The sequence below is a fragment of the Hyla sarda genome, chromosome 8 (genome assembly GCF_029499605.1).
Source record: "Hyla sarda isolate aHylSar1 chromosome 8, aHylSar1.hap1, whole genome shotgun sequence".
NCBI lineage: Eukaryota > Metazoa > Chordata > Amphibia > Anura > Hylidae > Hyla > Hyla sarda.
Window position 1 is genome coordinate 130,345,116 of NC_079196.1, and position 24,255 is coordinate 130,369,370.

The window sequence follows — 24,255 nt, forward strand, 5'->3', positions numbered from 1 at the left end:
GTAATTCTGGGTCACCGGGTCACTGGGGACCCGATTGACCCGGAATCGCCGCAGATCGTTGGACTGAATTGTCCAGCGATCTGCGGCCATCGCCGACATGGGGGGGCATAATGACCCCCCTGGGCGATATGCCGGGATGCCTGCTGAACGATTTCAGCAGGCATCCGGCTCCAGTCCCCAACCGGCTAGAGGTGGGGACCGGAATTCCCACGTCCTATGTCCTGAAGAGGTTAAATAGGACAGGACCCAAGACTGACCCCTGTGGTACCCCACTAGTAACAGTCACCCAATCAGAATAAGTGCCATTAATAACCACCCTCTGTTTCCTTTCACTGAGCCAGTTACTTACCCACTTACCCACATTCTCCCCCAGCCCAATCCTTCTCATTTTATGCACCAACCTTTTATGTGGCACCATATCAAATGCTTTGGAAAAATCCAGATATACGACCCCTGGTCCAGTTTGGAGCTCACCTCCTCATAACAACTGATCAGGTTAGTTTGACAGGACCGATCCCTCATAAACCCATGCTGATATCGAGTCAAACATTTATTTTTATCAAGATACTCCAAAATAGCATCCCTTAGAAAACCCTCAAATAATTTACATACAACAGAGGTTAAACTAACAGTTCTATAATTCCCGGGTCACCTTTTTCCCCCTTTTTAAATATTGCCACCACATTGGCCATGCACCAGTCCTGGGGAACAGTCCCTGTTACAATAGAGTCCCTGAATATAAAAAATAGGGGTCTGTCAATTACATTCCTTATTTCCTTTAGAACACGAGGGTGAATGCCATCTGGACCTGGTGATTTGTCTATTTTGATTTTTTTGTAGGTAGCACTGTACTTCTTCCTGGGTTAGACAGGTGACATGTACTGGGGAGTTTACCTTATCTCGCTGTATTTCACCTGGCATTTCATTTTCCTCTGTGAATACAGTGGAGAAGAATTTGTTTAATATATTTGCGTTTTCCTGACCCCCGTTTATAATTTCTTCCTCATAATTTTTTAACCCCTTAACCCCTTTAGGGGGTTGGGCCTTAACCCATTAAGGACTGAGGGTTTTTCGGTTTTTGCACTTTCGTTTTTTCCTCCTCACCTTTTAAAAATCATAACCCTTTCAATTTTGCACCTTAAAATCCATATGATGGCTTATCTTTTGCACCACCAATTCTACGTTGCAGTGACATCAGTCATTTTACCCAAAAATCTACAGCAAAACGGAAAAAAATATCATTGTGCGACGAAATTGAAGAAAAAACACAATTTTCCATTTGCCATTACCGGCGGTTCCCCTGCTGCGCTCAGCAGCCGGGACCTGTTGCGCATGATCCGGGCATCGCTCCGTTGCTCACGGTTATGCTTAGGACGTAAATGTATGTCCTGGTGCGTTAAGTACCAGCTCACCAGGACGTACATTTACGTCCTGCGTCGTTAAGGGGTTAAGGACCTGGGGTTTTTCTGTTTTTGCATTTTCGTTTTTTCCTCCTTACCTTTAAAAAATGATAACTCAATTTTTCACCTAAAAATCCATATGATGGCTTATTTTTTGCGCCACCAATTCTACTCTGTAATGACGTCAGTCATTTTACCCAAAAATCTACGGCGAAACGGAAAAAAAATAATTGGGAGACAAAATTGTCAGTATATTTTTCGGTAAAAATTACACCTTCTCTTTATTCTGTAGGTCCATACGATTAAAATGATACCCTACTTATGTAGATTTGATTTTGTTCTGAAAAAATCATAACTATATGCAGGAAAATGTATATGTTTAAAATTGTCATCTTCTGACCCCTATAACTTTTTTATTTTTCCGCGTATGGGGCGGTATGGGGGCTCATTTTTTGCGCCGTGATCTGAAATTGTTAGCGGTATCATATTACATTGATAGGACTTATTGATCGTTTTTTTTTCTTAATATCAAAAGTGACCAAAAATGCACAATTTTGGAATTTGGAATTTTTTTGCGTGTATGCCATTGACCATGCGGTTTAATTAACGATATATTTTTATAATTCGGACATGTCCGCACGCGGCAATACCACATATGTTTATTTTTATTTACGCTTTTTTTTTAATGAAAAAAAAAAATATTCAAACATTTATTAGGGAAGGTGTTGAATGATCTTTATTCACTTTTTTTCCACTTTTTTTTTTTGCACTGTCATAGCTCCCATAGGGCCCGCTTGATGCCGTGGCCCTGCATTATAGAACGGGAGCGGACTCAGGACGTACCGGAACGTCCTGGGTCCTCAACAGGTTAAAGGGTCTACACTTTCATTTTTGACCTTTTTGCTATTTATATGGTAAAAGAACATTTTTGGGGTTAGTTTTACTCTCTCTGTCTCAATTTTTTTGGCTTTTATCTGTTTTTCTTACATATTTAAAAAAAAATTCTCTGTAGCTTTTTAATGTTTCTTCACTGCTGTCCTCTTTTAGTAGTTTAAATGCTTTATTTTTTTCATTTATTGCCCCCTTAATGTTTTATTCATCCATATTGGTTTTCTTTTATACCTGACCCTTTTATTCACATAAGGTATATACATCTTACAGTGATAATTTAAGATATTTTTAAAAGTCTCCCACTTAGTGTCAGTATTCTTGTTTTTGAGGACATTATCCCAATTTATGTTGTTAAGGGCTTCTCTGAGTTGATCAAACTTTGCCTTCCTAAAGTTCATTGTTTTTGTGGCCCCTCAAGAGATTCCCTTATTGAAGAACAAGTTATAATGTATTATATTATGATCACTGTTTCCTAGGTTTCCGTCTACTTGCACATTAGTAACTCTGTCAGGTCTGTTGGTTAATATTAAGTCTAGTAGGGCCTCTGGTTGGGCCTTGCACCATTTGGGACAGATAATTGTCTTTAGCTATAGTCAGAAATCTGTTTCCTTTGAGATTCACAGGTCTCAATCTCCCAGTTTATATCAGGATAGTTAAAGTCCCCCATTATTATCACATAATTTTCATTTGCTGTCTTGATTTTTTGCCTTAGTAATTGATATTCTGCGTCTTCTATTATGTTTGTTGGCTTATAGCACACCCCTGTCAGAATTTTTTTTTATCTCCATATATTTCTACCCATAATGATTCCACATTATTGTTTTCCTCCTGTATATCCTCCCGCAGTGTGGCCTTCAGACTGGACTTTACATAAAGACAAACTCCTCCCCCTTTCCGTTTTGTCCGATCCTTCCTGAATAGACTATAACCCTGTATGTTGACCGCCCAGTCACAGCTATCGTACAACCAAGTCTCTGTTATACCCACTATGTCATAATCCTCCTCAGACATTTTCAACTCCAGTTCGTCAGTTTTATTGGACAGACTTCTGGCATTAGTCAACATGCAATTCAATGGTGTATGTTTTTTTTTCCTATGAAGCCTATCCCAATTAACTATTCTAACCCCTCCCTCCGCTCCACCCCCAGGTACATTAATAAGTCCCCCCTCTATATCTACACTATCTTCCGCCTCTATGTTGTAGGTTTCTTCCCCCCCCAGTCCCTAGTTTAAACACTCCTCCACCCTTCTAGCCATCTTCTCCCCAAGCACAGCTGCACCCTCCCCATTGAGGTGCAGCCTGTCCCATCGGTAGAGCAGGTAACCAACAGCGAAGTCAGCCCAGTTTTCCATGAACCCAAACCCCTCCTTCCTATACCAGCTTCTGAGCCACCTGTTTACCTCCCTAATCTCCCACTGCCTCTCTGGTAAACACTATAGAGGACAGTGCACTATTACAAATAGATCTGGATAGGTTGGAGGTTAGGGCTAGGAAGTGGCACATGATAAATGTAAGGTTATGCACATGAGGAAGAAAAATCTGGGCTGGGATTATGTATTGAATGGGAGCACACTTGGAACGACTGATGTGGGAAAGGACTTGGGAGTCTTAGTTAAAAGGGGCATTCTGGGCAAAAAAATCTTATCGCCTATCGAAAGGATAGGGGATAAGACGTCTGATCGCGGGGGGCCCGCTGCTGGGACCCCCCGTGATCTCCCTGTAGCAGCCCGCATTCTATGCGTAGCTGCGTCTGACGTTTCGGAAACCTCCGGGCTTCCGAGACGGGGACATGACGTCACGCCACGCCCCCTCCATTCATGTCTATGGGAGGGGGCTTTGCAGCTGTTACGTCCCCTCCCATAGAAATGAATGGAGGGGGCGTGGCGTGACCTCACGTCCCCGTCTCGGAAGCCCGGCAGTTTCCGAAACTTCAGATGCAGCTACGCATAGAATGCCGGCTGCTGCAGGAAGATCGTCCCAGTGGCAGGCCCCCCGCAATCAGACATCTTATCCCCTATCCTTTCAATAGGGGATAAAATGTCTTTGCCCGGAATACCCCTTTAATAGTAAATTTAGCTGTAGTGACCAGTGTTGGGCAACTGCTGCCAAGGCAAATAAAATCATAGGGTGCATCAATAGGGGCATAGATGCCCACGACAAGGAAATAATTCTACTGCTGTACGAATCACTAGCCAGACCACACATAGAATACTGTGTACAGTACTGGGCACCAGTGTACAAGAAAGACATAGTGGAGCTGGAAAGGGTTCAAAGATGGGCAACCAGGGTAATATGGGGAATGGGAGGACTACAGTACCCAGAAATTAGGGTTATTTAGTTTAGAAAAAAGAAGGCTTAGGGGAGACCAAATAACTATGTATAAATATATCAGGGGGCACTACAGAGATATTTTCCATGATCTATTTATACCCAGAACAGTATCTATAACAAGGTGGCATCCTCTACGTCTTGAGGAAGGAAGGTTTCTACAGCAGCACACACGGGGGTTCTTTACTGTATGTGCAGTGAGACTGTGGAATTCTCTCCCGTAGGAGGTGGTCATGGTGAAGTCTGTAAAAGAATTTAAAAGGGGTCTAGATGCATTTTTGGAGAGTAAGAACATTGCTGGTTATGTATATTAGATTTATAGTGACAGAACGTTGATCCAGGGATTTATTCTGACTGCCATATTTGGAGTCGGGAAGGAATTTTTACCTCTAGTATGAAGGTTTTTTTCCTTCCTCTGGATCAACTCAGTAGGGACTCATTAGGGTTATAGGTTGAGCTTGATGGACTCTGGTCTTTTTTAAACCTTTGAACTATGTAACTATTGAGCTTCGCTGTGCTGCACAGCCGAGCCTCCCTGAAGCTGGCCAGGGACCAATCTCAGCGGTCCCCAGCCGGTGATCACTGCTTTTGGTCAGTCAGTGCAGACATTTCTGTCCTTCGCCTGACACATCCATTTGAAAGGGGAATGGTCTGTAACTAAACGGAATTTTCTTCCCAATAAGTCGTAGTGGAGAGACTCGAGTGCCCACTTAATGGCCAGGCACTCTCTCTCCACTATACTGTACCTGGTCTCAGACAGGGTAAGCTTGCGGCTAAGGAAGACAACGGGATGCTCTTCCACATTCACTTCCTGAGAAAGTACAGCACCGAGCCGTACTTCTGAAGCATATGACTGCACTATAAACTCCTTTTTGAAGTCTGGTGGCACCAGAAACGGAGACCCACACAGGGCCGACTTCAAAGCGGAGAAAGCCTGCTCTGCTTTTTCGTTCCACCTCACCATTGCTGACTTGCGTCTTTTTAAAAGGTCAAACTGTACCGAAATGGGGAATGAACCTCATATAATATCCCACCATCCCCAGAAACAACCTCACTTGTCGGGTATTGACAGGACATGGCCAATTTCGTATAGCCTCCACTTTGTTTATCTGAGGTTTACCAACCCCACGCCCAATGACGTATCCCAGTTACTTGGTCTCTTCCAGCCCAATTGCACATTTTTTTGGGTTAGCCGTTAACCCAGCTTTCCTAAGGGAATACACCATGGCCTGCACTTTTGGAAGATTACTTTCCCAATCTGTGCTGTGAATGACGATATCATCCAGGTAGGCCGACGCATACTGACAATGTGGTCGGAGCACAATGTCCATTAACCTTTGGAACGTAGCTTGAGCACCATGTAGCCCAAAGGGTAACACTTTGTAATGAAATAGGCCTTCTGGAGTTACAAACACGGTTTTCTCCTTGGCAGACTCCATCAAGGGTACCTGCCAGTACCCTTTTGTGAGGTCCAAAACAGAAAAGTTACGAGCTTGTCCCAGCTTCTCAATAAGCTCATCCACTCTGGGCATGGGATACGCATCAAATTTGGAAACCTTGTTCAACTTCCTGAAATTGTTACAGAACCGTAACGTACCATCTGGTTTGGGTATTAAAAATATTGGGCTAGCCCACTCACTTTTCGATTCCTCAATGACGTCCAACTTCAACTTTTGTTGTACTTCTTCCGCAATGGCCTGTCGCCGCGACTCAGGCACCCGGTATGCCTTTAACCGTATTTTCACCTGAGGGTCCGTGACAATGTCATGGCGGATGACCGAAGTACGTCCAGGGAGATCTGAGAACACATCGGTGTTCCTACTGACAAACTCCCTGACTTCCTGAGTTTGTGCAGTGGACAGGCTGTCTGCAATCTTTACTGTGTCCGGTGCTTCCAATGCCCTAGTCTTAGGGACGGGTGTCTCTACCCCCTAACAAACCTGGCCAGGGGCTACGACTTTCCCCAGTCTCTCCGTCTTTCCAAGGTTTTAAGAGATTTACATGGTACACCTGCTCTGGCTTCCTTTGCCTGGGCTGGAGTACCCTGTACGTCACCTCCCCTACCTTTTCAATCACCTCGTAGGGACCCTGCCACCTTGCCAGGAACTTACTATCTACTGTTGGTACAAGAACCAGAATCCGATCTCCTGGGTTAAAATTCCGTGCTCTGGCCTGCTGAATATAAATTCTAATCTGAGCTCGCTGAGCTGCCTCCATATATTCCCTAACCAGGGACAACACTGTTTCCATTCGTTCCTGCAACTGTGTGACATACTCGAGCACACTTTTGTGCGGGTTGGGCTGTTGTTCCCAAGCTTCTTTAGCTATGTCTAACAAACCACGGTCATGTCGGCCATATAACAGTTCAAAGGGCGAGAACCCAGTAGAGGTCTGGGGCACTTCTCGTACCACGAACATGAGATAGGGCAGCAAAAGATCCCAATTCTTCCCGTCTCTAGCCACCACCCTCTTCAACATATTTTTCAGAGTTTGGTTAAATCTTTCCACTAGGCCGTCTGTCTGCAGGTGGTACACCGAGGTCTGTATCTGTTTTACCTGCAAGAGCTTACTAAGCTATTTCATTACCTTAGATATGAATGGAGTTCCCTGGTCTGTCAACACCTCCTTGGGCAAACCCACTCGAGAAAACATTTCCATCAACTCTTTGGCTATAAGTTTGGCTGAGGAGTGTCGCAGAGGCTGTGCCTCCAGATACCTGGTTGCATAGTCTAGAATCACCAAGATATGTTGGTTCCCCCTAGCAGATTTTTGCAGCGGACCTACCAAGTCCATACCGATCCTCTCAAACGGAAACTCAATAACGGGTAGGGGCACCTACCTACCTGACATGTTAATTCACAGAACCTCTCAACTTCTTTGTACACACTGGGCCAGTAAAAACACTGCAAGATTCGACCCTGCGTTTTCTGCTGACCCAGGTGCCCCCCTAGTATATGCTGGTGTGCTAACTCGAACACCTTCTTCCTATACGGTTTAGGTAGCACCAACTGTTCCACATTTTCACCCCACATCTGATTTACGCGGTACAGCATCCCTTGGTGAACCGCAAACCGGGGGTATACCGCCTCGGCCCCCGTTTGTTGGGGTACACCTTCTACCAACAAGACGTTCTCCCAGGCCCGATACAATGTTGGATCTTGGTGCTGGGCCGTACCAAAATTCTCTCCTGAGATACTGAGGTCTGCCAACTCGGGCCCTGAGGGCAGCTCCTCCACATCTCCCACCATTACATGTACCGGAGACATTTCCTCCTCTGTACCTGTGGTCACCCCTACAGTGGGTACCTCAGGGTCAGATTCCCAAGGCTCTGGGGTCACCCCGGAATAAGGCCAATCTATTGGGGACACCCCTGCCTCACAGGTCTGTGGAATTTTGGTCTGGGGCCACAGGACCACAAAACCTGGAAAGTCTCTCCCAAGGATAAGGTCATGTGGGAGTTTCATGGCTACCGCCATCTCGTGAGTCTACTGGCCAGATGAAGATGTTGCAGTCACCAGGGTGGTGGGGTAGTCTCTCAGGTCCCCATGGATGCATAACACCCCCACTTGTCGTCCTGTGTAGTCTTCATTTTGCTGGGGGACCAGGGAAAATCGCTTGGACATATGGGGGTCGGAGCTCCAGCATCTGCGTCCCGGAGAGTGTGCAACCTAGGCAAAAGCTAATTTTGCCGCCCCCCTTGAATTCAACCTTTTTGCACACCCCACCTTACTACTGGGGTGAAAAAAAGAGAGACCAGAGAGGGCGCCTCGTGTGATACCGTTGGGTGGTTGAGGGAAAAGGAAGGGAAGTAGGTGCGGGGCTTGCAGGCCCCTTAGGTAGTAACTGCTCACCTTAGAGCAAGTATTAAACTTGCATATCAACCCAATGCACGGGTTACAAAATAGCCGGAGCCGCTGCTGAGCCTGAGGTAACAGGTGAGGTAAAAACCGTCTCCTGGAGAGAGAAGGTGATCATAAAAGAGCAAAAAAGACCTCCCAAATGGCGCTGCTGGTTCCGTGGAGATGTAGGAATAAACCAAAATCCAAGTTGGAATATTGTAAAAGCTTGTGGATTTTATTGCAAATGAATAAAACCAATAAAAGCAATAGCAATAAAAGAGTGATACAAGTTAAGATTACGCATTTCGGGGGAGCCACCCCCTTCTTCAGATCAGTATGCAGACTATACAAACAGAGATTCTATAAATACTGGAAAAAAGGGCGCCAGGTAAATTAGGGGGCGGAGTTATGCAAATTACATACATGTGAAACAATAGGAAAAACCACAGAAACCGAATGTAATCAAAGAATGTACATCATATATAGGTAACAGTGGGGACCAAATGTTATTAGACAGGGAATTCAGTGTGTGGCTCAAAGATGAGGCTGCCGATGTCCGGCAGTATCAGGCCACACATCCGGACCTCAGATGAAAACATCCGGGGTCCAGATGTGAGCCAGAACAGCTCTGACAGCGGCCTCGATGTGTAATGCGAGGGCGCGCGTCAGGGGGGAGTTGCCACGGACGCGTTACACAGTGCGTGCGTCACGTGGCTAGTGCGGCCAATCAGGAAGCAGTGATCACGGAGAGCTGTCAGTGGTATGCTGACAGCTCCGTGCGCTGCATCTAACAGTGTGTAGCTCTATGTAAGCTGGCGAGAACTGCAGGGGGATGGAAGAGGATATCCAGAAATGATTAAATTGATTTAAATAAGAGTGAAGTGTGTTATTTAGCGGAGAGTGATGAATTAACTAAGAGTGATGAATGGACTAAGAAAGAAAATAGGAGAGTTTGATGACAAATATTGGGAAGATGGGCTAGTAGTCATACCAGGGTACTGTGGACATGGGGTGGAGGTACATGGCATGTACATAATGGGTGACAGCTACTGGAGTGGGGGTATTAGTTCAGGTAGCATAAATACATATATATATATATATTATATTGGGGGGGCACGAGATGCAGCCAAGGAGATGTAGAGTGGGTAAGGAATTATGTGTGTATATACATGAGCATACGGGTAGTAATGCACATGTGTCACGAAAGACATGTGTGAGCATATGTTTGGCAGCCATATAGCAGGACAGCTGTACTTGATAGTTGTATAATAACACATATGAGTGACAATGCACATGCATCGCAAAAGATGCATGTGAGTATATGCATATGTGTAGAGCTGGACCAATGTACTACTGTGCATGTATGTGAGTGAAACCATACACATTTGAGTAGCAGTGTACATGTGAGAGTGTGTTCATGTGCATAAGGGTGATAATGCACATGTACCACAACATGCATGTGAATATGTAGAATAGAATGAAATGAATGGTATATTGAGGTTTGTATAGAATTTTTGATGGATGGGGTGATTAGAGTAAAATTAGTGGTAAATACAGGCGGATCAGGGTTGATTAATCTGATGGATGCGTTCGAGGGTTAAAGGACAAGTCTCACAGTAAACAATTGTTCAGCTTTTAGTGCAGAAGGTAAAGTTATATAGGTTTGTAAATCACTTCCATTACCAATGCTGCTTAGAAACAAGCTTTATCTGCATTCTTCTGTCTGACAGGAAATTCAGCTGTTCCAGGTTTTCATGACTTCCGACCCCCTATTCAGGCTGTTATCAGCAGCATCCAGGGGCCGTGACGTGACAATTACCCAGAAAACCCCTGTGCAGCAGAGAGCTGACTGAGCTCGGGCTTAGCCCCTCCCATCTGATGAATATTCACACTGTCCTCCCTCTGTTCTGCAGTGATTGGCTGAGCAGCACTGCCTATATGCCGGCTGATTCAGATCATAGTTCTCTCCCCTCTCCTTGCTAATGTTTTTACACTGATAACGGAGGAGAGGGGGGAGGGAGCTGCCAGCGTAGACCTGTCACACTGAGCACTGGGGAGAGAGGAGTGCAGGGCAGAGGAGGGGGGAGGTGATTGTGCCACTGTAAAGCTGTTTCATTGAGAGGAGGAGGGGGAGGGAGTGATTTTACAGTGTAAAACTGCAGCTTCAGCTCCAGGGTCCCTCTCTCTGAGCACTGAGATTACATTTTGTTTCCTCGTGGCCACCCTGCTGTATAGGGCTATGATTGGAGCTCAGTGTTATGTGGGAGTGACTAACATAAGTTAGGGGTGGTAACAAGCTCTCTGCTCAGGCAGCTGAGAGCAGGAAATGTGAGCAGTGCATGCAGGGAAATGTAGTCTTTGAGATCACAGGCATAGCCACCATAACCAGGAAGTAACTGGAATTTATGAGCTGAATAGCTGGTGAATGGGGGGCGGAAAAAAAATCACAAACATGTCAGAGAGGCGGTAGGTGAATATACTATGGAATGGCTAGGTATTTTTTTTTTCTTTGCTGCATGGGATATCTTCTTTAAAGGTTACATTCAATCATTTCATTGAGACCCCCTGGTGAGATGGTGCCCAGGGTATGAATCCAAAAGTTCTCACGTCTTCTGAGGGTGTTGTATCGTTGGTTGACATCCTTATTGATGTGTTCTATGGGGGTAGCCTTAATATTACTGAAATCACCCTGGTGGTGCTCAGTGAGGTGACGCGAAACACTGTGGAGTAGGAAGCCACGTGTGGTGTTGCTGTGGTGCTTATTCAGGCGTTCCCTAAAGCACCTTATGGTCCTACCCATGTATTGCTGTTTGCAGGAGCACTGTAAGAGGTAAATGACATACCGGGAGCCACAGTTGAGGAATGATTTGATGTTAAAGGTTTCTTTGGTAACGGAGGAGGAAAATGATTGGCAGTTGTGTGCAATGTGTGAACAGCACTTGCATCGTGGAAGACCAAACTTTCGGATTCATACCCTGGGCACCATCTCACCAGGGGGTCTCAATGAAATGATTGAATGTAACCTTTAACCCTCGAACGCATCCATCAGATTAATCAACCCTGATCCGCCTGTATTTACCACTAATTTTACTCTAATCACCCCATCCATCAAAAATTCTATACAAACCCCAATATACCATTCATTTCATTCTATTCTACATATTCACATGCATGTTGTGGTACATGTGCATTATCACCCTTATGCACATGAACACACTCTCACATGTACACTGCTACTCAAATGTGTATGGTTTCACTCACATACATGCACAGTAGTACATTGGTCCAGCTCTACACATATGCCTATGCTCACATGCATCTCTTGCGATGCATGTGCATTGTCACTCATATGTGTTATTATACAACTATCAAGTACAGCTGTCCTGCTATATGGCTGCCAAACATATGCTCACACATGTCTTTCGTGACACATGTGCATTACTACCCGTATGCTCATGTATATACACACATAATTCCTTACCCACTCTACATCTCCTTGGCTGGATCTCGTGCCCCCCCCAATATAATATATATATATATATTTATGCTACCTGAACTAGTACCCCCACTCCAGTAGCTGTCACCCATTATGTACATGCCATGTACCTCCACCCCATGTCCACAGTACCCAGGTATGACTACTAGCCCATCTTCCCAATATTTGTCATCACACTCTCCTATTTTCTTTCTTAGTCCTCTCATGCTCCGTATCCCCCCATCCCCCTGCATCATGCATCACTCTCCCCTAAATAACACACTTCACTCTTATTTAAATCAATTTAATCATTTCTGGATATCCTCTCTGACAGCTCTCCGTGATCACTGCTTCCTGATTGGCCACACTAGCCACGTGACGCACGCACCTTAGCAACGCGTCCGTGGCAACTCCCCCCTGACGCGCGCCATCGCATTACACATCGCGGCCGCTGTCAGAGCTGTTCTGGCTCACATCTGGACCCCGGATGTTTTCATCTGAGGTCCGGATGTGTGGCCTGATACTGCCGGACATCGGCAGCCTCATCTTTGAGCCACACACTGAATTCCCTGTCTAATAACATTTGGTCCCCACTGTTACCTATATAAGATGTACATTCTTTGATTACATTCGGTTTCTGTGGTTTTTCCTATTGTTTCACATGTATGTAATTTGCATAACTCCGCCCCCTAATTTACCTGGCACCCTTTTTTCCAGTATTTATAGAATCTCTGTTTGTATAGTCTGCATACTGATCTGAAGAAGGGGGTGGCTCCCCCGAAACGCGTAATCTTATCTTGTATCACTCTTTTATTGCTATTGCTTTTATTGGTTTTATTCATTTGCAATAAAATCCACAAGCTTTTACAATATTCCAACTTGGATTTTGGTTTATTCCTACATCTCCACGGAACCAGCAGCGCCATTTGCGAGGTCTTTTTTGCTCTTTTATGATCACTTACTACTGGGGTGACACACTGTAACAAACCTCCTCCCCATGTAATCACCTTACTACTGGGGTGACACACATTTAGTGAAGGGGGGTTGAGAACAAAACTGTTTATGGTGGCTCTGGAGGCGTTATGTGCTTCCAGATTAAGTTCTCAGTTTTAGTTATATTCCAGTTAAATTTGTAATCACTGACTGTTATACAGCTATTATGAATCTATGTACATTATGCTGAGCTAGATATTCCTTGTCATGTACAATCATGGTCTATGATTATGCTGTATGTTTCTTTACTCACTCTTCAATAAACCAACTTAAAAAAAAAAAATCTGACTTACCACCACCATACTTGCTAAAATAATCATTAATAAAAAAATCATACTTTACTCATGTAGAGTGACAGCAGCCAGATCCCATAGCAGTGGCCATCAGCTTAAGAAAGGTTGAACTTGATTGAGGGAAGCTATCATTTTCTGCGCCAGTGTAGATTAGCGAAACTGTGCAAACTTTTTGCACAAGCTCCATTTTTGTGCAAAATATTTTGTACAAAGTGAAAGTTTTTGGCAGAGAGGGAGTTTGCAAAAAATTAAAATGATGCAGTTTTGTTCCTCTGTACTTGTGCAGGGAATAATAAATTCCTTGGAACCCAATGTGAAAAAGAAATTGTTAATATAATAACTTCTAAAAAAAAAAACTAAACACTGACAATTTTTTTTTTTCCACTAGAAACTACAAAATATGGCATATTGGAAGTAGATGAAAGCTACAGAATCAGAGCTATTAAGGAAAAGCCACTGGCCACTGATACAGCATCAAGACAAGCAGTATGTTTCTCATTTATATATGTTAATTTCTGTGTACTAAAACTAGAGAATATTTTATGAATTTAATGACTTAAAAATGATTTCCCGTCCAGATAGCTCCCTAGTTAGAAGCCTTGTATAGGAACTAGGCCAGAGTGCCAGTAACAAGGAATCAGCTCCTGGTCTGACAATGTATGTATTTCACTGACTGCTACTCCTTTCAATTCATGCATTTGATACTACATTAATCTTATGAGAAAAATTCTCTTTGTAACTCTTATTCAGTTAATTATGTGTCAAAATCTTGCCATAAATTGGAATGTATTTTTAAATATTTTGTGTAGCAATAACCAAAAGGTAATCAGCTCACCCTTTCTCCTAGCGACAAGGACCTAGATGGACTCTAATCCAACAGCAAAGTTTCAACGAAAAACTGTGGGTCCAGCACAAGCTCAGGATATACCGTATTTATCGGCATATAACACGCACTTTTTAGGCTAAAATTTTGCCTAAAGTCTATGTGCGTGTTATACGCCGATACACCCCCAGGAAAGGCAGGGGGAGAGAGGCCGTCGCTGCCCGCTTCTCTCCCCCTGCCTTCCCTGGGGTCTAGAGCCCTGCTGCCGGCCCTTCTCTCCCCCTAGCTATCGGCGCCGCTGCCCGTTCTGTCCCCCTGACTATCGGTGCCGGCGCCCCACTGCCGGCACCGATAGCCAGGGGGAGAGAAGGGGCAGCGGCACCCATTGCCGGTGCCGCTGCCCCGTTGCCTCCCCCCATCCCCGGTGGCATAATTACTTGGGTCGGGTCCGCGCTGCTGCAGGCCTCCGGCGTGCGTCCCCTGCGTCGTTGCTATGCGCGGTGCACTGACGTCATGCGCCGCACCGTGCAGCGCATAGCAACGACGCAGGGGACGCGCGCCGGAGGCCTGCAGCAGCGCGGACCCGACCCAGGTAATTATGCCACCGGGGATGGGGGTAGGCAACGGGAGGCGCCGGCACCGATAGTCAGGGGGACAGAAAGGGCAGCGGCGCCGATAGCTAGGGGGAGAGAAGGGCCGGCAGCAGGGCTCTAGACCCCAGGGAAGGCAGGGGGAGAGAAGCGGGCAGCGACGGCCTCTCTCCCCCTGCCTTTCCTGGGGGTATATCGGGGTATACACGCGCACACACGCACCCTCATTTTACCATGGATATTTGGGTAAAAAACTTTTTTTACCCAATTATCCTTGGTAAAATGAGGGTGCGTGTTATAGGCCGGTGCGTGGTATACCCCGATAAATACGGTACTTATTTTATTATAAAATCAACCGAGCATTACAGAGATGGCAAAGTGACACGTTTCAGCTATGTTCAATAGCCTTAGTCATACAAGGTTTGCAAAGATAAACATGGTCTGAAATGGAGGAAAGAGGATGGGTTTTGGCTGGGTGAACAAGAAACACCTGCCTCAGTAAGTTAACCCTCTCTTATCCTTCTTATAATTGTTGTGAATGTGCAAGAACACAAATAACATTAAAACCATGAGAATCATGAATGTCAGTCTATAACAAGCTTCATGCAATAATTTTATTCTATATTTCCAATTATAATAAAAATAGCATGACACCAATTATAGCATTTATAAAAAATGAAAAAAGTGGGGGCGCATGCGCGCAGCTTACCGGAAGAGACGTGGGTGATGTAAGCTCCGCGCCAGTCTCACCTATTTAAGCCCTAATCAGCGCCCTAAGGGCTCCATGCGCAGTGGTTTCAGTGCGAACTGGACCCGGTCATGCCCAGGAGGCAGCGGTCACGGACCAAGAAACTCTCTCAGCGTCTTTCTCAGTCCATTCCGGACTTTTTCAGAGCCTCCCCGAAATCCAATATGGCGGCGACGGCAGCGCCCCCACACCGCTCCGATATGGCGTCTGATGAAGAAGGGGAGCCGGACCTGGCGCAGATGTCCCCGGCAGATATGTTCCGCCAGATAAAGCAAATGTTCCAGTCGGAGCTCCGAAAAGCTGTCTCAGACTTTACGGTTCAGCTTCAAGATCTGGGCCAGAGAGTCTCCGACAATGAAAATAAGTTGGACGACATAGCAGAGGCCGCGGAGTCTGACCGCCGGGATATAGATACGCATGCGGCCAAGCTTGACGCTATCGAACTCAAACTTGAAGACCTGGAAAACCGCTCCCACAGAGCCAATATTCGCATTCGGGGATTACCTGAGTCGGAGACTAACTTGAAATCTGCGGTCGACGCGATGTTCCAGGCCCTGCTGCCACAATATGAGCCCGAGCTTCTCCGTATGGACCGTGTCCACAGAGCCCTGGATCGCCCGAGGTCCTCTGAGATGGCAAGAGACGTGGTCCTCCGACTGCATTACCCGGAGGTGAGAGATCCCCTGCTCTTTGCCGCCCGCAACCTGACAGCACTACCTGGCATGCCCGCTGAAGTGCGCCTCTACTCGGATTTATCCCCGTCCACGCTGGAAAGGCGCAGGACATTTCGCCACATCACGCTAGCCCTGGTCCGGGAGGGGGTGAAGTATAAATGGGGATTTCCATTCTCCCTCATCTGCCAACTTAAGGGGCGCCCCTACCAATTTCGCTCCCGGCTTGAGGCTCAAAATGCCCTCACTAAAGAGGGTATTCCCTGGACTGCCCCGGAACAGCCTCCCGCAACCGACTTGCCTTGGAGGGGCCCCCGACCCGCCAAGTCCTGGACCAGTGTCCCTTCCACCCAGTGTAAATCACAACGGTGCCTTGGGATGGCCCCTGATGGTTGACTTACCTGTACCCGTGATCCCCTCTCACCTGGCGTCCTGATGCCACTGATCCTAGGAGGGCTGGTGTGACTGGACTGATGTGACCTTCGTTTTCTACAAGAGATGGAAGTAAGCGGAGCCGCTATATTATACGGCTTCGCTTTCCAGTTTGACTTTTTTTCTGTTTGTTCAGTGTTTTGTTCGTGGTTTGATGTTGTTAATTTTTGTTAGTCAGTGGGTCCGTATGTTCTATGGTCGTTTTGTCTATGTGTGTTTGTCTCGTCTCTGCATTGCCTGGTCTTTTGTTTTATGTGTAAAATAATCTCCCATAATGTCAGGGGATTTAATTCCCCCCCCAAACGGAGGAAAGCTTTCATTGATTATAGATGCTACCGCCCTGACATAATTTGCATACAGGAGACTCACTTCTCCCTAGCTTCCTCCACTCCCAGTACTCCCGGTTTTATGTCTCATCTTTTGTCTCCAAAAGCAGGGGGGTACTGATTTGCTTGAAAAATACGTTGCCACTCGAGGTGACCCGCGTTCATACAGACTCCGAAGGCAGGTATGTCTTGCTGTTGGGCACCCTGTATGGTAAGCAGATCTGTTTACTTAACTCTTATGCTCCTAACTCTTCTCCTATTTCTTTCTTTCTTTCTCTCTGCTCTTTACTCCTCTCATACTCTTATGATGTTCTGGTGTGGGCGGGCGATTTCAATTTCGTCTTCGATGGCGACTTAGACAGGTCCTCCCCTAGTCCCTTGAGTAGGTCTAGAGCGTTGCAGAAAAGGTTAGTTTTGGCCTCCATTCACTTCAACTAGCTGATGCATGGAGGGAGCACAATGGTCGGGCGAGGGGGTATTCCTACTATTCATCCTCCCAGAAAAATTACACTCGCATAGACTGGCTACTTCTCAACACCTCCTCTTTGCTGTGCCTTCTGTACGCGAGACACATTACCTCTCCCTGGTCTGACCATGAGATGGTATGTGTGGAGCTGGATCTCATAGGTGGTTCTACCACCCCTTTTACCTGGAGACTTAACGAGTCTATGCTGACTAACCAGACAGTTAGGCGTTCTCTTACTGCGGATCTCACATCCTACTTTTCGACCAATGCTACTCCGAACTCAAACCCGATCTGGGTATGGTCTGCCCACAAAGCCTTCATTAGGGGAAGGCTTCTATCGTTAGCCTCATACATGAAAAGAGGCCGTTCCCAACTTCAACATACCTTACATAACAAGCTCTCTCGTCTCATCCTGGCTCATCAGCGTGCTCCCTTTCTTTATCTCCACAATGCTATCCGGGATACCAGGTTGCGACTGGATGCTGTCCTGTCCACCAGGGTGGAAAAAGCGCTTAGGTGGACTAAGGCCACATACTACCGCTACGCCAACAAGCCGGATAGGTTGCTTGCCAATATGCTTCGCAGCAGACAACGGCTTAATTATGTCCACACCATACAGCTGCATACTGGTTACCGGTCTTCCCACCCTGACAAGATTTACCAGACTTTCCACTCTTACTACTCTAAACTCTATTCTGTCCCTGACCAGTCGCCTATCTTTGCTTCCCGCCTAAACTCTTTTCTTGACTCTACCTCCCTCCCTTCTCTCACTGACCCTGAAAGGAATCTCCTTAACTCTCCGATCTCATACGAAGATGTATCAGATACGATTGCTTCTCTGAAGTTGGGGAAAGCCCCTGGCCCTGATGGGCTGTCTGCAATGTATTATAAGAAATTCTCTCCTATTCTGGTTCCCCATCTAGTTAACCTTTATAACAAATGCGTCCAAGCGATCTCCTGCTCTGCCGCGGGCAGCGCAGGAGATCGCGGGTGGGACTCAGCTATAAATCACAGCCGGAGTCCCACCGCAGCTGCCGAGGCCGCGATTGCGCCGGTCCCGGCAGCATTAACCCCATAGATGCCGTGATTAGTTCTGATCACGGCATCTATGGTGTTTGCAGGGGGAGCGCTCTCCCCCTGCCCATCAACGGCGGCGCCGTGATAAAATAAGGGGGATCGGGGTTGTCCAAGACAACCTCGATCCCCCTTGAAGAGATAGGAGTGAGGTGGCAGGGTTGCCACCCCTCCTATCCCTGCTATTGATCGGCGGAGCGACCGACCAATAGCAGACTGGGGGTGGGGGGGGGTTAAAGTTCGGTTCCCCCCGCTATGCCCACCCATCGGTGTCCGGGCACAGCGGGGGGAACCGTGCAATAGCGGCGGTCACTTACCCAGTGGAGGCTGTGATCATGGCGGCGGTGGAGGTGAGTATGGCGCCGCGTGTCCGGGGTCTGTTGCCTAGCAACATCTGCAGGGCGACAGTTTAGAGAGTGGTCTCTAAACTGTGGCCCTCCAGATGTTGCAAAACTACAACTCCCACCATGCCTTGACAGCTGTTTGCTGTGTTGGCATGCTGGGAGTTGTAGTTTTGCAAGATTTAGAGGGGTTCAGGCTAGAGATCACTGACAGTGGTCTCTAAACTGTAGCCCTCCAGATGTTACAAAACTACAACTCCCAGCATGCCCAGACAGCAGTTTGCTGTCTTAGCATGCTGAGATTTGTAGTTTTGCAACATCTGGAGGGCCACAGTTTAGAGACCACTGTCAGTGATCTCTAGCCTGAACCCCTCTAAATCTTGCAAAACTACAACTCCCAGCATTCAGGAACAGCAGATGGCTGTCTCAGCATGATGGGAGTTGTACTTGCGTGCCTCCAGCTGTTGCATAAATTAAACAACCTTTGAGGGGTTACCCCCTCGCGGGGATTAACCCTTCACTAGAACCCCCCTTAAAAACAATCTTTATTCTTAACTTGTAAAATATTACCCCTTCACACAATGGTTAAAATTGTCAGTGGAGGTTGTGGTATTGGGGAGCTGTAATTACTCCTCTCTTGTATATAGAGCTTATAGTATGTAATTCTCCGTGCCGATTTTATATTGCTTAGGCGCAGAGTATACCTATGCTCTGAACTCTTTTTGTCCCTCCACTGTTTAAAACTAACTACCAGCCCACCCGACGTTTCGGTGATAAATCACCTTTGTCAAGGGTTAGAGACATTTACAGGAGAAATTGCCTAACACATTTTGGGGGACTTTTTCTCCTTTTACCCCTTATGAAAAGGTAAAGTTGGGGTCTACACCAGCATGTTAGTGTAAAAAAACCCATTTTTGTACACTAACATACTGGTGTTGCCCCATACTTTAAAATTACACAAGCGGTAAAAGAAAAAAAGCCTCCAAAATTTGTAACGCAATTTCTCCTGAGTACGGAGATACCCCATATTTGGGCGCAAAGTGTTCTGGGGACGCACAACAAGGCTCAGAAGGGAGAGTGCACCATGTAAATTTGAGGTCTAAATTGGTGATTTGCACAGGGGTGGCTGATTTTACAGCGGTTCTGACATAAGTGCAAAACAATAAATACCCACATGTGACCCCATTTTGGAAACTACACCCCTCACGGAATGTAATAAGGGGTACAGTGAGCATTTACACCCCACAGGTGTCTGACAGATCTTTGAAACAGGGGTCTGTGAAAATGAAAAATAAAGTTTTTAATTTGCACAGCCCACTGTTCCAAAGATCCGTCAAATGCCAGTGGAGTGTAAATTCTCCCTGCACCCCTTATTACCTTCCGTGAGGGTCCACTGTTCTGGCACCACGGGGGACTTTGGAAATGCACATGGCCAAATTCTCTCTCCAAAAGCTCAATGATGCTCCTTCTCTTCTGAGCATTGTAGTTCGTCCCCAGTGCACTTCACATCCACTTATGGGGTATTTCCATACTCAGAAGAGATGGGGTTACAAATTTTGGGGGGTATTTTCTGCTATTATCCCTTGTAAAAATGTAAAATTTGGGGGAAAACAAGCATTTTAGTGTAAAAAAAATATATATTTTTTTACATATGCAAAAGTCGTGAAACACCTGTAGGGTATTAAGGTTCACTTTACCCCTTGTTACGTTTCCCAAGGGGTCTAGTTTCCAAAATGGTATGCCATGTGTTTTTTTTTCCTGTCCTGGCACCATAGGGGCTTCCTAAATGCGGCATGCCCCCAGAGCAAAATTTGCTTCCAAAAAGCCAAATGTGACTCCTTCTCTTCTGAGACCTGTAGTGCGCCAGCAGAGCACTTTTCATCCCCATATTGGGTGTTTTCTGAATCGGGAGAAATTGGGCTTCAAATTTTGGGGGGTATTTTCTGCTATTATCTTTTTTTTAAATGTAAAATTTTTGCTAAACCAAGCATTTTTGGTAAAAAAAATTTTTTTTTTTACATATGCAAAAGTCGTGAAACACCTGTGGGGTATTAAGGTTCACTTTATCCCTTGTTACGTTCCTCAAGGGGTCTAGTTTCCAAAATGGTATGCCATGTGTTTTTTTTTGCTGTCCTGGCACCATAGGGGCTTCCTAAATGCGACATGCCCCCCGAGCAAAATTTGCTCTCAAAAAGCCAAATATGACTCCTTCTCTTATGAGCATTGTAGTTCGCCCGTAGTGCACTTCAGGTCAACTTATGGGGTACCTCCATACTCAGAAGAGATGGGGTTACAAATTTTGGGGGGTATTTTCTGCTATTAACCCTTGCAAAAATGTGAAATTTGGGGGGAAACACACATTTTAGTGAAACATTTTTTTTTTTTTTTTTTACATATGCAAAAGTCATGAAACACCTGTGGGGTATTAAGTAGGGATGTAAGAAAAAATCGATTCTCGCGATAATCGCGATTTTTCATTTGCCGATACAGAATCGATTCAAAATATTTTTGAATCGATTCTTTTAGGGATGTGGAATTTTTAATAAAACGCACTTTATCTTACCTGCCAACGAGCCCCCGGAGCTCCGGTACAGGTGTTCGGACCCCGGGCTGTATTCTTCTTACTTCCTGTTAGTCCGGCACGTCACATGGAGCTTCAGCCTATCACTGGCCGCAGCGATGTCCCGCCTCCGCTGGTGATAGGCTGAAGCTCCATGTGACGTGCCGGACTAACAGGAAGTAAGAAGAATACAGCCCGGGGACCGAACACCTGTACCGGAGCTCCGCGGGCTCGTTGGCAGGTAAGATAAAGTGCGTTTTATTTTATTTTGCAGCCCGGACGGGATAACATGAGAAAAGTGAGCACCGAAGTACTAGATCGCCGCTGTCAAAGCTGACAGCGGCGTCTATTGGGATCTATGAATGCTCCCAGGTGGGCGATATATCGCGATGTATCGTCACCTAGACGGTATCGCGATATATCGAATCGCCACACTGGTATCGCGATTCGAATCGAATCGCCAAATTCTTGGCGATTCACACCCCTAGTATTAAGGCTCACTTAATTCCTTGTTACGTTCCCCAAGGGGTCTAGTTTCCAAAATGGTATGCCATGTGTTTTTTTTTTGCTGTTTTGGCACCATAGGGGCTTCCTAAATGCAACATGCCCCCCAAAAACCATTTCAGAAAAACGTACTCTCCAAAATCTCCTTGTCGCTCCTTCGCTTCTGAGCCCTCTACTGCGCCCGCCGAACACTTTACATAGACATATGAGGTATGTGCTTACTCGAGAGAAATTGGGCTACAAATTCAAGAATAAATTTTATCCTTTTACCCCTTGTAAAAATTCTAAAATTGGGTCTACAAGAACATGCAAGTGTAAAAAATGAAGATTTTGAATTTTCTCCTTCACTTTGCTGCTTTTCCTGTGAAACACCTAAAGGGTTAAAACACTTACTGAATGTAATTTTGAATACTTTGGGGGGTGCAGTTTTTGTAATGGGGTCATTTATGGGGTATTTCTAATATGAAGACCCTTCAAATCCACTTCAAACCTGAACTGGTCCATGAAAAATAGCGAGTTTGAAAATTTTGTGAAAAATTGTAAAATTGCTGCTGAACTTTGAAGCCCTCTGGTGTATTCCAAAAGTAAAAACTCATAAATTTTATGATGCAAACATAAAGTAGACATATTGTATATGTGAATCCAAAAAAAAAATATTTGAAATATCCATTTTCCTTACAAGCAGAGAGCTTCAAAGTTAGAAAAATGCTAAATTTTAAATTTTTTCATCAAATTTTGGGATTTTTCACCATGAAAGGATGCAAGTTACCACAAAAATTTACCACTATGTTAAAGTAGAATATGTCACGAAAAAACAATCTCGGAATCAGATTGATAAGTAAAAGCATTCCAGAGTTATTAATGTTTAAAGTGACAGTGGTCAGATGTGCAAAAAAGGGCTGCGTCCTAGAGGTGAAAATGGGCTGTGTCCTTAAGGGGTTAATTAATTTGGATACGAAGATCTTAGCGTCTATCCTGGCGCGCAGGCTAAACACTATATTACCCCGTGTAATTCACGCTGACCAAGTGGGCTTTATACCGGGGAGACAGGCGGCGGACAATATTAGAAAAGTACTGGGGGTTGTCCATTGGGCCTCCTCCACTTCTACACCTATTATGCTATTGGCCTTAGACATAGAGAAGGCCTTCGATTCAGTTTTATGGCCATACCTTTGGGGGGTCCTCTCTAAAATGGGGTTCACTGGGCAGTTTGTACACCTCCGGCACCTGCTATACTCCAACCCTACGGCTTTCCTCAAACTCCCTACCTCTTCCCCCTCCCCGATTATTATTAAGAGGGGCACTCGCCAGTGATGCCCGTTGTCCCCTGCTCTTTTTACTCTGGCGATGGAGCCCCTGGCGAGCTCCCTACTTGCCTCCCCTACTGTGTTGGGGGTTACGATTAAGGATTCTAACCATAAATTATGTTTGTTTGCTGACGACCTCCTTCTATCCCTGACACACCCCCTCTCATCTTTACCTAACCTATTTCGCCTACTCACAGAATTCTCGACTTGCTCGGGCCTCCAGATTGGTCCATCTAGATTGGAAACACTCTATATACACGTTCCTCTCCATACGCAGAAGTTGATTTCCCTTAACTTTAACTACCCCCCCCCCCCCCAACGCCTACCCTGTCTTATTTAGGTGTTCGTATAACCCCGGCGGTTGCTTCCCTCTATGGTGCAAACTACCCGCCCCTATATAAATCTATCCGACATGATATCCGCACTTGGGACAGGCCATACTTATCATGGATCGGAAGAGTAAACACGGTTAAAATGGTGATTCTGCCTAAACTACTGTACCTGTTTCGCACCCTTCCAGTTCCGGTCTCGACGGAGGATCTCAAGTCCCTCCAGTCCGATATCTTTAGATTTATATGGAGATCCAAGACTCCCCGCATAGCATGTAATGTAATGTACCTTCATAAGCGATTGGGGGGTATGTCCGTCCCCAACTTCCTAAAATACTACTATGCTGCCAGACTGGGACAGATGGCCTGGTTCCTGGCAGATGGCGACACCCCCATTTGGGTTCACCTCGAATCCTCTCTCATCTCTCCCCACTCCTTCTCTTCCCTAATGTGGTCTACTCAACCTGTCGCTAAATACGTCCCTTACTCTGCTCTTCTCACTCTTCACTCCCTTTCCCTTTGGCGACTGGTCCGCTTTCGCTTCCATCTACAATCTTGCCCTCCTCCCCTCCTGCCCATCCTCTATAACCCTTTTTTTCCGCCTGGTCTAGCACATTCCTCATTCCGTTGGTGGTCTTCACAGTCCTTGACTACTGCTCATCAATTCCATACTCATGGTGTTTTGCTAACAAAAGATGTGTTCATTCTACAGTTCCGCCCCCCGCCCTCAGAACTCTTCCGTATGCACCAGATCTTTTCCTTCCTACATTCTAATTTTCCTGCACGCACTGTACCACAGTTAACTAGGTTTGAACGTCTCATGCTGTATAGTCCTTCTAGACGAGGACTTCTAGCCATAGTATA

At 45.8% G+C, this 24,255-nt stretch overlaps 1 protein-coding gene across 7 annotated transcripts in view; it reads left to right on the forward strand.

Annotated features, from left to right (window-relative positions):
• LOC130284828 (glucose-1-phosphate thymidylyltransferase-like) overlaps window positions 1-24,255 on the forward strand; it is a 548,309-nt gene that overhangs the window by 348,424 nt on the left and 175,630 nt on the right. For all 7 annotated transcript variants that reach the window (XM_056535667.1, XM_056535670.1, XM_056535671.1 and 4 more), the window contains one exon: window positions 13,609-13,706. In XM_056535667.1, coding sequence (XP_056391642.1) covers window positions 13,609-13,706 — 98 coding nt within the window. The remainder of the gene's footprint in view (window positions 1-13,608; window positions 13,707-24,255) is intronic.